The following is a 16,497-nucleotide window of genomic DNA, read 5'->3' on the forward strand; positions in this document are numbered from 1 at the left end:
ACATGCTATTGTTTTATTTGTTAAATTTTTTATATTTAAATTTTCAAACATAAAAAATAGAAAGAATAGTACAATCACCACCCATATAACAACCAACTAGATTCCACAATGGTAAACATTATGCCATATTTGCTTTACCAAATTGTCTAGCTAATTAGCTCCATCTCTCCTTCTATCTACTATCTATCTCTCTAGTGATAAATCCTTGAGAAATAAATTACTAGTATCATGATATCAGTACTCAACTCATCAGCAACTTCTCAAAACATTAGCTGGAATGTAAAAAAATAAGGCCATTCTCTTACACAATCACAAAACCATTTTCACACATAACATAATTAACATTCATGCCCTAACATTATCTAATATTCAAGTTCATGTTATTTTAAGTAATACATCAATATAAAGATTACCTGAATCCAAAAAATTAAAAAAATTATGACTTAAAAAACTTATTGAAATGAAGTGATATCATTGGACATAGAAAAATAGTTAAATCAGGGAAGCTGGTCAGGATATTTACTAAGAAGCCACTAAATGTTTACAGACACAGTGGAAATGGTATATATCTCTAAATTTGGCTATTTTGAATATAAAATAAACAATGAGAGTGATGACTAAAGAGTTCAATTTTGATCAATTGGCCCATTTTAAATGAAAACTCAAAAATTTTCTTTGAGGTTTCTGCTAAGTATTTTGAATGACAGACAAAAACATCAATGTCTTAGATTTAGGACATATGTTTTAGAATTGAAAGAAAACTTGATTATAATTTAATTCATATGGTTTTGAAATTGGTTCCCATTAGCCTTAGAGTTCTGAAAATCTTCATGGACCACTTTGTGGAAGGAAGGGATAAGAATGGGTGTTTTGGGGACAGGAAAAAGTGAGAGACTCTGTCTGTGGGTAAGGCTCTTGGCTATGTAGTAGCCGACACAGTCACACAGGTGCACACAATTTCATCTTTAGTCAGAGCAATCTCACTTTCATCTTTTTTATATATTTGGGTTCTGATTTAAATATTCTTTGCAAAGAGAACTCTGCTGCTAAAATCTTTTTTGTGTTGTTGTTTATCAAAACATTTCATGTGGTCCAATTTCTTCAGATGACAGATGAGAAGCCTGAGGCTCAGAGTGACTATTTTGTCCAAGGTCATATAACTTGTCAGTGACAAAATCAAAACAAAAGTATCTATCTGTAGATAATTTTCTGCTCTTAAAAACAAACTGGAAAAATAGATTTTTTTTAGGAATATGACAATTAATAACAAAATAGTATATTTCTAGTGTGATGGAAAAAAACATCAAAGTCCACAATGTAAAATTATAACATTCCTAAAATAGCAGTTTACATGTTTATTTCCTCCTGTTTTTATTAACTGTATTTTGCAAGCATAAAAAAATGGAATAATTACTGTACAGATGCTTAAGTATATGAGGAATTCTATTTAAAAAGTCTGTACTTGGCCAGGTGAGATGGCTCACACCTGTAATACCAGCACTTTGGGAGGCTGAGGTGGGAGGACTGCTTGAGGCTAGGAATTCAAGATTAGCCTGAGCAACAAAGTGAGATCCCTTCTCTACAAAAAAAAAAATTGAAAAATTAAATGGATGTCAAAGTGGTGCAACCCTGTAGTCCCAGCTACTCGGGAGGCTGAGGCAGGAGGATTGCTTAAGCTCTGGAATTTGAGGTTGCAGTGAGCTATGATGATGCCACTGCGTTCTAGCCCCAGGCAACAGAGCGAAACCCCTGTCTCAAAATAAAGGTAAAAATAAATTTAAATAAATTGTAAAAAAATGTATCCTTAACTTTGGATGAATTTTGGGGGCTCCCTCAAAGCCAGTGATATTAATACACATCTGAAGAACAAAGACTTGCTGCTATATATGCTTAATTCCATTCACTTAGCACTGTCATCAACAAATGCTTACTAAGGACTCAACTATGAAATGCTAAGCAGAGTGACATCAGCTGACATGGTCTCTACACTGGAAGTGTGATGACCCTAAAAGAAGTCAGCCCAACTACAGACACACCCAATGAGCATAGATATTTTCCTGTTTACTTCTGGAAAATAGTAAATAAAATATAGCATCTAGGTATAAGCAAAGGTTTATTAAGATAGGGAAAAGTAGGCCAGAAAAGTTATATATTCATACAGAATGAAGTATGATAAAATTCTCTAATTATCTAACTCTTTTCCAACTAATAACTGAAAAAAAAAAACAGAGAGAAGATTTGGCCATGAGCCAAATGCCTTTGTGAGTTTTATGTGGGTCCCAGAACTATGGCAAAGACCTATATACTTTTTTATGTATTTCTCTCTTTTTTCCACTGCTCATCAAAATTTAAGAGCCTTCCATTCACAAAGCACATGAAATCTATCCTCTACTACTCATATATTTTACGCTTTTTAAAAATCTTGTTTCTTTAAATTCATGTCCCAACACTCTTATCTGCTCAAAACAGTATAACTTCTCTTTGTTTCCAACACTTCATGCTTATAGCCTTTCAGTGGCCAGTACCTTTACTGTTAAGTCTCTTTTTTAAAAAATCTTTCTTGAGAGCATTTGTCAATCTTGGTAGTATTGACAATTTGGATGAGATAATACTCTGTTGTGGGGGTTTGTCCTGTGTATTATAGGTTATCTAATAGCACCCATGTTAAATGGATGCCTAGAACACCCAGTTCCTCAAAATCCCCGCAGCTGTCAACCAAAAATGTCTCCACATGTGGACAAAGTCCCAAGGCTTCAGGGCTTACATCATCTTGCTGTGCCTCCCTGGTCTTCTGCCCTGGTTTCTTCAGCTCTAATTTGATTGTTGCCAAGGATGATTGCCTAACCCTTCTTGTTTCCTCCAACCTGCTGCCCACAGCTCTGGACAGTCTTCACCTTCTTGTTCAAGAATCAACAGAAAGCCAATAAAATTTTAAAAAGCAAACGAACAACAAAGCAACTTCTGTTTTATTTTTCCTCTCCTTTTTGCTTATCTTGCAGAAGCAAAATTTCCATTCAAGATCACACCATACTCTAGTATGAAACTGAGATAATTCTCAAATCTGAGGACTTTTTCTGTGACATGTGTAGTATAATTAATATTTTCTTAAAAAAATAAAAACACCCCTAGGGTAAGAAACCTATCTTCTTTCTCTTGAATGGTGTTGCCTATTCAAACAAATGTATATACTCTATGCTCACCTGCCTGCAAACATACACATAACCTACCTACCTAGAGGAGATCATTAAGAATTACCTAGAACTTGACGGTTAGACTGTGAAACTGTGTAGACTTGACTTACAGTGTATTGCAAAAGTTGCTAACAGTGTAGGGAGAATAAATTAATTTGGATAATCTGAGTGACCATATAAAACTCATTAAACAAGATTAGAGAATAAAATATGAGTTCAACAGTACAGTTTTATAGTAATTCAAACACTTGGAGAATTGTTAATGTTCAAATAGACACAGACATGAACATTAACCAGAGGATAAAAAAATCAAAGTAGTGAAGATCACCGGGTTGGCAGTCAGAATAACTGGCTTCAAATCCTCCCAGGGCCACTAGCAAGTTGTATGATTACTTGGGGCTAGTTAACTTTTCTAATACTGAGTTTCTTCTCCTTGAAAATTGAGAAAAATCATAATAATATGTACTCCATAGAGATTGCTATAAAGATCAACTGATAAATGCTTAAAAAGCATTTAACGCAATACTGGCTAAACAGTAAGCATTCAATAAATGTTGGCTATTATTACTTCTCCATTGCCTTCAGCAATGAAATACTTAGAATTTTATTTTTTATTTGTATTTGTATTTTTTCTTCTAGGACTTAGTATCCAGGACAGCAAGCAATGCAAGAATTAAATTGTGAAAAATAAGATCTTTTACCAGAAAAAAAAAAAAAAACTATCTGGCAAAAGTTTCTAGAATTTCATGTCAATGGGACATGATTGCTCTATTATGAAAAGTGTTAGTAATAACTACTTACAATATACCAGATCTTGTGCCAAGCATTTTATAGGCATGCTCTCATTTAATCCTCACAAAATTACTATGAACTAACCAGTTTTGTGAGCCCAATAAAGTAACCTGAATGAAGTAAACGAATGAATAATAACATTTTACAGAGGGGCGTTCTAAGGCATAGAGAGCCTTAATCCCTGGATCAGAGTCACAGAATAAGAAGTGAAAAATGCAGCCCAGAGCCCAGGGTTGGTTGCTGTAGAACCTCTGAACCATTCAGATGATATTTATGAATTCATAACAGACATGCAATAACTTCTTGCAGAATTATGATTAAAATATTTATTTATAATAAGAGAATCAGAAAAATATATATATTATATTTAAAATGTATGTTAGTGGCAATCACCAGAATTAGGACGTTGAGAAACTTGTAGTTAACTAAGATGATGCCTCTGATAAGAAGAATATTGTCAAACAGTTGAAAGAAAAATGAATCGAAGTTGATGTCAAAAATTAAGTGGCTATTGAAAAAATAATTTCAACAGATCAGGTACCACCATGAAAGAGGAATAAAATGTTATATTGCAAATACATATTTTTTGATAGATGGTCTTGAGTACTTTCTAGAACAAGAGAGGCTATAAATTAAATTAATTAAATTAATAAGTAAAATGACTCTGCCTTTTGAACTTAGTCTAAGGGAGTAAGTAGCTATTGAACTGGAAAGTCAAAACACAAGCTATTTTATAATTGGACTTGAAAAACTTATGACTGATTTGCCACATAACATTAATAGAATAAAAGAATGGCAGATAAACTGCTTCAGTAGTTTATTGTTTCAAAGCTTCAAATCTATTAGATTTCTTATTCATACATATATTCTTATCCCCTATGCATGAGTTCAGGTTCAAATGAAATATTTACTGCTCATTATTATATAATAATACTCAGTAAATATTTATTGAATAAATAAAAGAATAAATGATATGGCAGGTAAACTCTAGGTATTTAACTTCTTAATGTTTTTCTATAATCAGTATCAAGTTTTTAATTACAGCCTTAAAATTAAAAGTTACATTTAAAAAATTAATCCAAAATAATTTTACATAAAGTGGGATTATTTAATGTAATGGCAATGTTATTTTTACTTTTTTGGTGCTCATCATAAATTCTTAAAGAAATGTACTTCTTTAAAAATGTATAGTTACTATATTTCCTGATATTTACGTGACTCTAACTGGAAAAAGCATAAAGAAGACACTTTAAAAGCACCCACAATCTCACAACTTATTCATAAGTATGGGCAACTGAGTTTGTTTAATTTCATAAAGTCCCAAATTATCCAGACTGTGAAATTTGAAATCTTATACAAGGGTGCCACTTGGTGGTCAAAATCAAGAATAGCAAGCCCAAATCAAAACATTCTGAATACAATTTATTACTGAAGCTAAACTGGAAAATGGAAACAGGTTCTTGAAATAAAAATGTTAAAATTTTGATTTCTATTATTCCTTTATTAATTAAAACATTATTATTACTTTGTAGCAATTAAAATTATTAAAACATGATCATAATGATGTCAGTTTTGATAATTGTGATGGCTACCAAATCATTTACATATGAATATGAAAATCACAGGCCGTCTCTGATTTATTTTGGATTGGTGTCTGTGTTTGTCATATTCAGTGTTTTGTTTGCCCTAGTGTCTATCACTGTGCCTGCTTGTGGCATGTGCTCAGTATAGATTTTTTAATGAACAGATGCTATGCAATCACTGAAATGTTGCCAGAATTAAGTAAAATACCAAAACATTATTTAAGAAGCCAATACTGAAATTTTCGTCTATGCAATTTTGAACAACAGAAAAATGCAGTTGCAAATGTGTCTTCCTTCACATTTGTCATCCACAAAACCTGTTGTCCCCATTGTTTTCATTCATTAAGCTTTAGGTAGAAAACAGCCACTCCTTGTGAAAATGGTCTATTAATGAGCCCAGAAGCAATTACTAGCCATTAGGACTATCTTCTAAAAGGTAGATCAAACATTTATGGTGTTTTCACTTAAATGTTGCATATGTATTTGGCAGTGCAGACTGATTTTGAAGTTTGCCCTAAAAGAGAAGGCACCAGGAAAGCTTTATTGTCTTTTGTAGGTTCAAAAGACAGAATTCAGTTTAATAATTTATTTTAAAATGATTATTCTTATCCAGTTTTTTAGAGAATTGAATCCACCTATCCATCTACTAAGTGCTAACAATGTGCATTTGATATTTTTATTCAATTAAGTTGCATATTTAGCCAGTTGAGTAGGTTTTCTATCTCAGGTAGATCATATTTTATAGAACGAGCTAAAAACCTAAATTGGTGAGGCTGGGCCTGGAGTCAGGACTCTGCCCTGGATTAGCAGAGGGGCAGCTATGTGAATCTCTGTGGCTATCATCGGCAAAGGGAGAGAGTGCACAAGTGACCACAAGGCCTTTTACACTGTTATGGTATAATTTATTATTTATTTCTTAATTAGCATTCCAGTTATTTCTTCATTTTCCTCTTTTTTAAAATCACTGAGCTCGCTCTTTCTTTCTCTCTTTCTCTTTCTTTCCTCCTTTCTTTCTTTCTTTTCTTCTTGCCTTCCTCTTTTTCTTAAATTCTTTTTTTGTTGTTGCAAAATGTTACTATGTGCAACCAGTACAATGTAACTATTATTTTAGAGAACATAAGTAGGCTTTAAATATGAAGTTTCCACATAATTAGTGCAATTTATTTCCCCAAATCTATTTATATAGACTTCACTGCAGGTACTAAGTAATTATTTTATAAACTACGGTTGTCAGATTTCCAGGCTGTATTTTTAAGATTATTTAATTTATAACACCAAAGTTCTTTCATTTACTTTTCTTGCAATACAAAAAACAACTTGGAGAATGTTGGGCATGTGTATATTAAGCACATCAAAATAGTTTCAGACATATAAGAAAAAAAATCACATGCTATAATGTCAAAATACAAAATTTATTGTTCTTTGCCAATTCTCATCTGTTATTTTTTAAAGTGTCTTGGTTCAAAAACCAAAACATAATTAGTAGGTTTATTGTAGATTTATAGTTATTACTATACCAGTTAAATTAAAAAGAACTGGAATTACAGTTAAAATACAGAAGGTATTAACACTGACACTGCCTCTCAATAGTTGCTCATGTGCATTTATCTAATAAAAATGTAAAAAAACCTCCCTATCCAGTTAAAACCAGTCTTATTCGACTGAAAGTTTGCTTTAGCTTTTTTTAAACTTCAAAATATTAATTAAGGGGGTACAAGTGTTTTTGTTACATGGATACTTTTAGCTTTTTTAAAGTGGAAAGTTTTATAAGAGTTAAAAAAAGAGCTAAAGAATTTGAAAGCATAACATTATAATGTGTACATATCAATCTTCCAATTTCATATGACTTAAAAAATCTTGAATACCCTGAGTTCATTCAAGCTTCTGTTTCTATATTAATAGCTGACTTCTAAACTTAAAGTTTTCTTAATTAAGCATTTGTTCTAAATAGGTCTTTAGGCTCTTAAATGGTGGTCTTTCTAGAAAAGAGGGAGGCAGGGGCCAGCGATTACTTGCCTTTCAAATCCACTGTAACCTAGACAGCCTGTCAAGACACCAGTGATGTTCCTCTGCAAGTTGTTATTCCTACATTACTTCCCAACATTTTCCTTCTATTTTATTTATTTCCACACCTTGACTCCCTATATCACTATGTTTAATTATAGGATTTGTATTATGTATACTTTCCAATTCTTAAAATATAGCCATTTAACTCTCTTCAAATCACAGAAACTGGTTCTCCAAATACATACGTATTTTGTCTGTTTCTTATCCTCAAAGCATAAAATAAATGCTTTAAAGTAATCGTTATAACAAAGTATAAGTTCTATGCACTTACTTCATTTAAAGTAAAAGTGAAGGCACTAGAACCTAGAGCACACATATACTGAGGTATAGTACATACCAATGCAAATATTGTTTAATAATTAAGGGGGAAAACGTACATAAAGCCCAATGAATATTCATTGATTAATATCTCTACCAAAATCTCTGGGTTAGCCGTTTCAGAAAGGTTCAAGGATACTACCGTCAATATGAGGAGAATCATGAAAAGCTTTCTTGTCTGTTTTCTGGTCTCATGAAAAAATAAAATCTATGAAATATGATTATAGCGATAGAAGTTTCAATGAAGACACAGGAATCATTGGGGTGTTAATAAGATGAAACATAAAACACATACCATAAAATTCCTCTGGTAATGAATATTCTCTCTGTTAAAATCGATCACATAGCCGTTGAAGGACCAAACAAATGTGAGATCCAAGGCGGGATCAAAGGACGCAGCACACTGCATGGTGGCATTTTCTCCAACAGTGATATCAGCATTGATTGGGGCCAATATAATTCGCGTGGGATCTACATATTTTTAAATAAAAGAGTAAAGCAAAATTCAAGAAAATATAAGACACCATATCATCTGGTGTATTAAAAGAATAAAGTCCAGTATATTTTGGTTTCTCTGTGCAAAGGAATACGATGATTTTTTTTTTTTTTTTTTTTTTTTTTTTGTGAGACAGAGTCTCGCTCTGTTGCCCAGGCTAGAGTGAGTGCCGTGGCGTCAGCCTAGCTCACAGCAACCTCAAACTCCTGGGCTTAAGCGATCCTACTGCCTCAGCCTCCCAAGTAGCTGGGACTACAGGCATGCGCCACCATGCCCGGCTAATTTTTTCTGTATATATTTTAGTTGTCCAGATCATTTCTTTCTATTTTTAGCAGAGACGGGGTCTCGCTCTTGCTCAAGCTGGTCTCGAACTCCTGACCTCGAGTGATCCACCCCCCTCGGCCTCCCAGAGTGCTAGGATTACAGGCGTGAACCACCACACCCGGCCAAGATGGTGTTTTCACATCCAAATTCCAGGAACAATTTCATCAAGCAAGAGACTTGCCCACAACACTTTTGAAATAGAAACTTATCAATACATGGACTGTTTTAGAGGCTTAGTGCTGAATGGCATGTCTTTTAATACATTAGAAATTACACACCATATAAAACTTCAAAATACAACATTAATCAAATGGTTTTTTACCTGTGATAACAAGAGTCCCAGTGCTATTAGCTTTTCCTCTATTATTTTCTGCAAAGCATGTATAGACACCACCATCATTCCTTGTAATGTTACTGATTTCCAAGCTACCATCTTCCCAAATGAGTATTCTATTGAAATAAAAATTAAATAATTCACAAAATTGATTTAGTAAAGCACATTATTATTGTATGTTATACATGAGAGAAACGGATATCTTTTTATTACATTTTATACAAATCATATGGCAAGACAATTTTTTTAAAGTTGAAATATTTTATCATTTTATAATATTCTTTATATATTATATTATAAAGAATATAATATTAAAATATTATAACATATAATTTTATATTTTAATTTAAATTTTAAATTTTTATATTTTTAATATTATAATATTCATTATAATATTAGAATATTCTTTCTCAGCATTGACAATTTGTTTTAGAAAGCCACCTTCATCTTTTTCTTGAACTAATACAGTAGTCTTCTAACTAACCTCCCACTATGGGACAGGCTCAAACCAGCCATAGGCCTGAAAGAAATGAGCCCAGGTCTTTTAGAAATGTAACCTCAGGATTTCAATTGAGACTTCAAAGTTAGGATAGACTGTCAATTTCACTGCTACAGAGAAATATAAACATTTTATTTTCAGAAAGTTTAAAAAATATATATTTAAAAATCTCCCTTAGTAATACCTTCTATAACAAATTAACATTTAGGACATTCTTCTTTAAACATAACCTAAATCTCTCATATTGCTTATATTTCCCTGCCTGTCTGCCTTTTCTCTAGGGGCTGGAGACCAAAAACTCACTAAGTTTTATTACATAGCAACTCATACTTAGATTCAACATTGGATTGCCTGTCATTGGATTTTTACTTTCTTTAAATGTACTATTTTCAAAACTTTAAATTGTCTTTGAAGATTTGCACAAGACATACACATATATATTTCATTTTAAAAGGCAGAATCTGATAAAAGAAAAATATTATTTATCTACCTTATTAATACAAATCTCCATATAATATCAAAAGTTCCACGAATAATATATTCCAGAATTTCCTTTCCCTTCTTTAACTACCCAGTACCAACTTAAAGCTCATTTCAGAATACTTTTTGTTCTTGAAAAAGAAATGCATCATCAAAATAATATAACAATAAAAGGCTATTCCCTCATTGACTGTTCTTAGCCACAGACTGCTCTCAGCCAATGATTGAGCATGGGAGGAAATTTAAAGCAGACCTGGTCCTGGAAGAAATTCCTCTGATGGGAATTTTTAATTGGAAGACTCCGCAGTGGCCTTACTGTACTCTCTTAGAACTGCTCTGCACTCCAAGTCATTTCTTTTTTCCTTCTTTCCCTCTTTCATCTGGGATGAGACCTGCATCTCAGTCAAATAGCTCTCCCAGCCTCCACCCAGCTTCCTCTCTATTTTCTCTGCCATGCATTGCCATTAATAAATTTCTTACATGGCTAATCCTGTCCTGGCAACTACATCTTGGAGGACACCAGCACTGTATCAACACAGTGCCAGTATTAATGTGCCACACTTTTTCTCACTAAGCTCTCGTAGAAGACCTTAGCCAAATTTCCACTCCCCTCCCATTTAATCATTTTGCAAGCAAAGCAATGAAAATTACAGTCAATTAGCAGTGAAAAAACAGTGACAATTCTTTCTAGAATCCATACTAATATTTTTAGTTTATTTATTTATGTTAGCTCTCAATTGATCTTTATCATATTTAAAGGGTATACATACTTCCTGTGTCATTCATCTCATTTATACTTTCAGGCACCTCTCCTTTGACATTAAAATTACTTTTTAGTAAGAATAGTGAAGGAACTTGCTTTTTTTTTTTTTTGTAGTAATGCTCCTTATTCTTAAATCAATGTAGGTTAAGCTCTCAAGATCCTATCCTTATTTCCAGATAATCTGATGTGAATCAGCAGTCAAACAAACTAGTAATAATATGGTCTAGTCACCTTATTGTTGCCAAAATTACTCCAGGATAAACTCTGGAGTAGAAAAGAATCATGGAGATCCTTTTCCATAGTGGCTCAGATAAAGGTCACTTTAGAGTTGATAGTCCATTGAATATAAATTGACAACTAAATTAATTCTGTTAGTTACAAAGAAATTCTGTTGTAGAAAGTATATAGTTTGAGTCCAAAATAAAATCATAAAATTGAGAACTTAATTACAAGTTATCAAGATGCGTAGCTCCTCCCTACTGAGTGCAAATATTGTATAAGCCACTCTATAGGCCTCTAATCAGGCAAAGAAAAACTCTGCTAGGTGGAACTATTTTTTGTAATTATAGTCATCAAAATGAGATTATATTTATGCTTAAAGGTAATTATTTACATATTCCTTGGATATTATTTTTCAAAATAAATACAAAAAGTTTAACTTTTATATATACTATTTTACAACATTCAAACATATTCGTATGTGAATACTGCATCAAGATATTAATGAATTAAAGTAATGAGCAAAAGTTGGATTTGTAGACTCTTTCATCAAGGAAGTAATGCAATTTGATTTCAAAGGCTTTAAAAATATTATTTGAACACATTGATATTCAGGAAAAACAAATCCATGAAACATGACACTGGAAAATCCTTGTTGGAGAAGCCAATGACATTGATCTTCATCGGAATCAGAGCAAATTCTATGATCACAAAAGACAGCCAATGGTGGGGCCCATGGGAGTCCTGTGCTATGGGTTGTTGAAGGAGTGAGCACATAGACATGGGGCTGCCCTTTGATTACAGACTCTGCTCCTTTTAAGACAAATCACTACAATTTAAGTTCTTGGGATTTCTTATACATCCTGTACTTTCTTGCCTTAGGGCCTTTGCACCTACTGTCCTCACTTCCTGGAGTACACCACCACCTCAACCTCCACATTCCATTCCTCCTGTTTCCCACTCCAGCTTTCTCCTCCTTATACTTTAGTACTCAGTGTAACTTCTAGGAAACGCATAAAAACTATTCAATGTGGCTTTTCTATAAATAATCTATGCAAGTTGCACACTGTTTTTGTGTTTTGTCCCAAAGCCACTAAAACATCAGTAGATGGCCCACTTATTAGGAAGATAATGAGAATATCCTGTTCATTTAAGATGGGAAGAGATGATTTGTACTTTGAAGTCACCAAATATTTAATAGGCTAGTTGCATAAAATTAAATAAAATATGAATGGATATATTCAACAGATGCCCTTGTTGGGAAAAAGAAATTAGAGAGATCTTATTTTATTCTCCAATGTTTATTAGCTGTTTGGCCTTGGGCAGTTCATAAAAAAAATCTCTGAGCCTCAATTTTCTAAATTCCTCATAAATTATAGAATCCTAAAAACTGACCCCTGATTATAATAGATAATAACAGGGATGAGCAGTATTTCTGTTCATCTTCTTTTCCATCTTCTGTGGGAAAGTATTGGAACAAACAACATTTACATTGTTAGTATGAAAACAAGTCTTGTATAAAATAAACTTTCCCAAATAGTTAATTGCAATCGGATTTCTAGTTTCTAAACTGACCTGCTACCATTGACAAGCCACTCTGTCCCTTTACTCCATGAAAATTTTGGTTTCGGTGCAGCTTTAGGTTTGCATTCAATGATCACTCTCCCTCCTTTGGCAGCCAGGATTTTTTTCTTCATAGGATTCATTTCAAAAGTTGGAGCCAAAGCTAAAAGGAAAGCAAATTATTACTTTTCTCTTTTTGTTAATAAAGCGTCAACACAAAGCCTTCTGTATTATATTAGTAGCATCTTTTATCCTCTTTTGATTAGTAAATAAAAAGGATTAAGCTCAGTAAACATAATCAGCTGTGACCAATTGGCATTCCATATTCAATACTTTTTTCTTTTATTCAATAACTTTTACATGTCATAAAATTTACCCAGTTCAAATGTATGGTTCTTGATGATAACTGGATTAATTATTATAAACTTTAATTATAATAAAATATTATATATACATTTGCTTTAAAATTAACATCTAATTCAATTGTTTTGACTCAATTGCAAAAGGGGAGTGAAGGGAGAGGTTGGAGAGCTCTGGGCAGCACCATACACGCTGACACACAGTCACAGTTGACCCTCTCAGTCACACTTTGGATGAATTATCCCCAGTTTATGAATGAGAAGATTAAAATCTGTTAATATTATATAATTTGGACAAGGTACCACAGGCAGTAACAGGTGGGATTCAGATTTGAATGGTGATCCTTCTGTTTTCAAGGCATGCTCTTTTCATTAAACAATGTAATCCTTTCTTCATTAAACAGTATAATCCCTACATTTACCAAGCACCAGCTCTGTGCAGACACTGTGAAATGCCAGAATGAGCAGAGCAATCTGATCCCTGCCTTCAGGACGTATCTACAGCTATGTGAATAATGATCTAATCAATTAATTAAGAAGTACATGATCTATCTGTAGCTCATCCTCACCTCAAAGTACAGAACAATAATTATGAAAATGGGCTATCGAGTCTTACGAAAGTTCACTCCATTGATGGCATGCTCTAATTTTCAACAGGGTCCCCACCTCTAGCCCACTGCTCAATCTCCTTCTCTATTGGCAGACTCCAGGGGGATTTTACCCATCATTTTAACACATTCCAATCATCTGTAACTGTGTCACTTCTAGAGCCTTTTCTAGGCTGAAATATATCTTTTTATGGGTTTTGACTCTTCATCATCTAATCTAATGATTCTTAAATTTTATCTGTGTATCAAAATCATTCATTAGGTCTAGGGTGGGCCTGAGATCCTGCGCATCTAACGAGCTCCTAGATGTCACTACTGCTGCTAATGCTCTGAGGAAGACACTTTTGTAGCAAGGATTCAGTCCCTTTAGTCTGAATTTTGATAATTGGTAATAAATAAATAAGTAACCAACCAACCTGTGTTGTACACCTAACACAGTGCTAGGTATTTTGTGTAGGCTCAATAAACATTTTGGGTGACAAATTGCTGATAAAATATGAAAGAATTTAATAGGATTATATTTTAAAGACAAAATTCATCTAGAAAATAAGAATTTTTCTTGAGTCAGCTAAGGTTTTAATGAAACAGTTGGTTTGGTGTGGTCCTTCAAATGACTTCATATTTATCTAACATTTGGATTTCTAGCAACAGAATCTAGAATTATATTCCTATATAATTTGAAAGAGGGATGAAATAAGGGAATATTTTATCTCCAACTAAGAAGAAGAGGGCATGATGCATTTCTTGTCTCTTTGGTTTTTTACTGCATTGCACACATCTATTAAAGAATAGTGTAGAATAAGTGATCAATAAATATTTGGTGGATGAATAAATGAATTAACTAAATAACTCAGGAAAAGAGAGACAGAAGCACTATTCATAAAGGTATATTAAATAAGAATAGACTGAGGCAATATAAAGATGCCCAGGAATTACTGATGTGAGGAGGATCAAATTGTTCAGCTTGCTTAATTACTTCATTAATAGTCATTAAATGATTTGAAGATTTTAGGTTTGAATATATAGAGATCTTTCAGTCTGAGCTGATGAATTTTCATACTGCTCTTTTGTAACGCAGGAAGATAAGAACTTCTAATAGAAAACAGAAAGTTTTCATTTGGGAAAGAATTCAAATGCATCTCATTTCTTCTCTAAGAGTCAAAATGATTTTACATCCCTTTGTACCAAAGACATCTGAGCCTGCAACGCTTGCTTGAAACCCAAAGTAACTGGAGTAAATATATTACCAAGGAATTTAGACTTTGGGGAGGAAGAAATGGAGTATGCTCCTCACTATTATAATAAGTGGCAAGGAATGTTAGAGTTAAGATGGTCTTAACTCTTTTTTGAGGATAGTTTTCTTTAATGCTCTCTTAGGAGTCTCTCATTTCCTATCTTATTCCTTTAGTGTCACTCAATTTGTAGTGACACACATGTTTTAAAGAGTTTTCTTTTGGCGCAGCAAGAATAAAACTGGCCACCTTGAGTCATTGCTTTATCTTTTCAGTAACCAGTTCTAGAAGAGAAAGCCGACTCCCTGGATTCATTACTTAGAATGTGACTAAACCTGGTGACAACTCCTTCACATAACATGAAAGGGACACATGACACAGTAAGGCCTTAGTAATGTAACTGTAATAAAAATAAGTACAGTAGTTGTAATGAAAAATCTTAGAGATGTTTCTGGTGTAAGCTGGAGAAGTTTAATAGATGTACTGGATGAGGAAAAGGTTGTGGTGGACTCTGTTATTCTTTAAAACAGAAAATCTTTGGGCAGCACAAGATGTGAGTGTGGGAGTGAGAGGAGGAACTCAGTTTCAGACACACTGTGCTTGGGTTATCTGTGGAGTTCCCCAGATGAGCATTTCTGCTAGGAAGTATTTATTTTGAGTCTGAAGATGAGGATAAATATCTGGGCCAGAGATATAAATTATGGATCACTGATAGTTAATGGGAGGAGAAGAAATTAAATTAACTAGGAATTTTAAAACAAAAATAATAAGAACCCAAGAATAATAATATAGAATATATAAAGGGATAGGTGGAAGAAAATGGAATGGAACCAGGGCAATGGTTCTGGGAGAGAGTAGGACCTCTAGGCAGGAAGAGGAGGGTGTGAAAAAGGGACAATGGAGGAGACAGAGAAGAAATGATCTGGGTGGTATAAGAGCTTGGAGTCACTGAAGACAAGAGATGAGAGTTCAAGAATAAAACAGGACCAAAAGGAGAGGCAGCTAGAAGGAATATGTACACACACACACACACACACACACACACACACACACACACACAGAAGAAGCTGTGTTGATAGCTGGTTGATATCAAATATCAGGGGAAGTGAAAATGAATGAATATAGGGCAAAAAACTAGAAGGGATTGTTTCAATTTTGAATAGAAGAAACACTTCCTCCTCTGGATAAAGAATATTGAAAAGACAACTGTAGTGAAGATATAGCATTGGGTGAAGGATGGGAAGTTAAAATACTTTATGCCAAAGGGTTTAAGTTTTCATGGAGAATAAGAAGACAATATGAAAGCAGGAGTCAGGGAGAGGTAAGGGACTTGAGGAATGTCTCAAAGGTATTGGATAGCAACTGTAGGGTGTGAGACCTAGGAACTGAGAATGCCCCAAAAGTGCTAAAGACTCAGCTGAGGCTGGATCACACATAGCATTTTAGCATCAGTCTTCACTGTTACGTGATTGCGTAGGCATGTGTTTAGCTGCCCTGGCATAGGAGAAGAGAAGAAGACTTTTCAAAATTGCCAAGTGTAAATTTTGCCTTGTCATTTAAAATATATTAAAAAACCTTTTATTCCATGTTGGTTCACATTTATAATAGAGTTCATCTTCTTAGATAAAAATAAAAGGATGCAATTTTGTGAAATATGTAGTCGGAATTT

General features: G+C 33.5%; 1 protein-coding gene across 2 annotated transcripts in view; it reads right to left on the minus strand.

Moving 5' to 3' along the window:
• The window catches only part of CNTN1 (contactin 1), a 262,852-nt gene that overhangs the window by 28,984 nt on the left and 217,371 nt on the right, over positions 1-16,497 (minus strand). For both annotated transcript variants that reach the window (XM_045554016.1, XM_045554015.1), the window contains exons 12-14: positions 12,642-12,792; positions 9,094-9,221; positions 8,247-8,422 (exon numbers count right to left, since the gene is read on the minus strand). In XM_045554016.1, the coding sequence (XP_045409972.1) occupies positions 8,247-8,422; positions 9,094-9,221; positions 12,642-12,792 (455 nt within the window). The remainder of the gene's footprint in view (positions 1-8,246; positions 8,423-9,093; positions 9,222-12,641; positions 12,793-16,497) is intronic.

The sequence above is a fragment of the Lemur catta genome, chromosome 6, assembly GCF_020740605.2.
Source record: "Lemur catta isolate mLemCat1 chromosome 6, mLemCat1.pri, whole genome shotgun sequence".
NCBI classification, from domain to species: Eukaryota; Metazoa; Chordata; class Mammalia; order Primates; family Lemuridae; genus Lemur; species Lemur catta.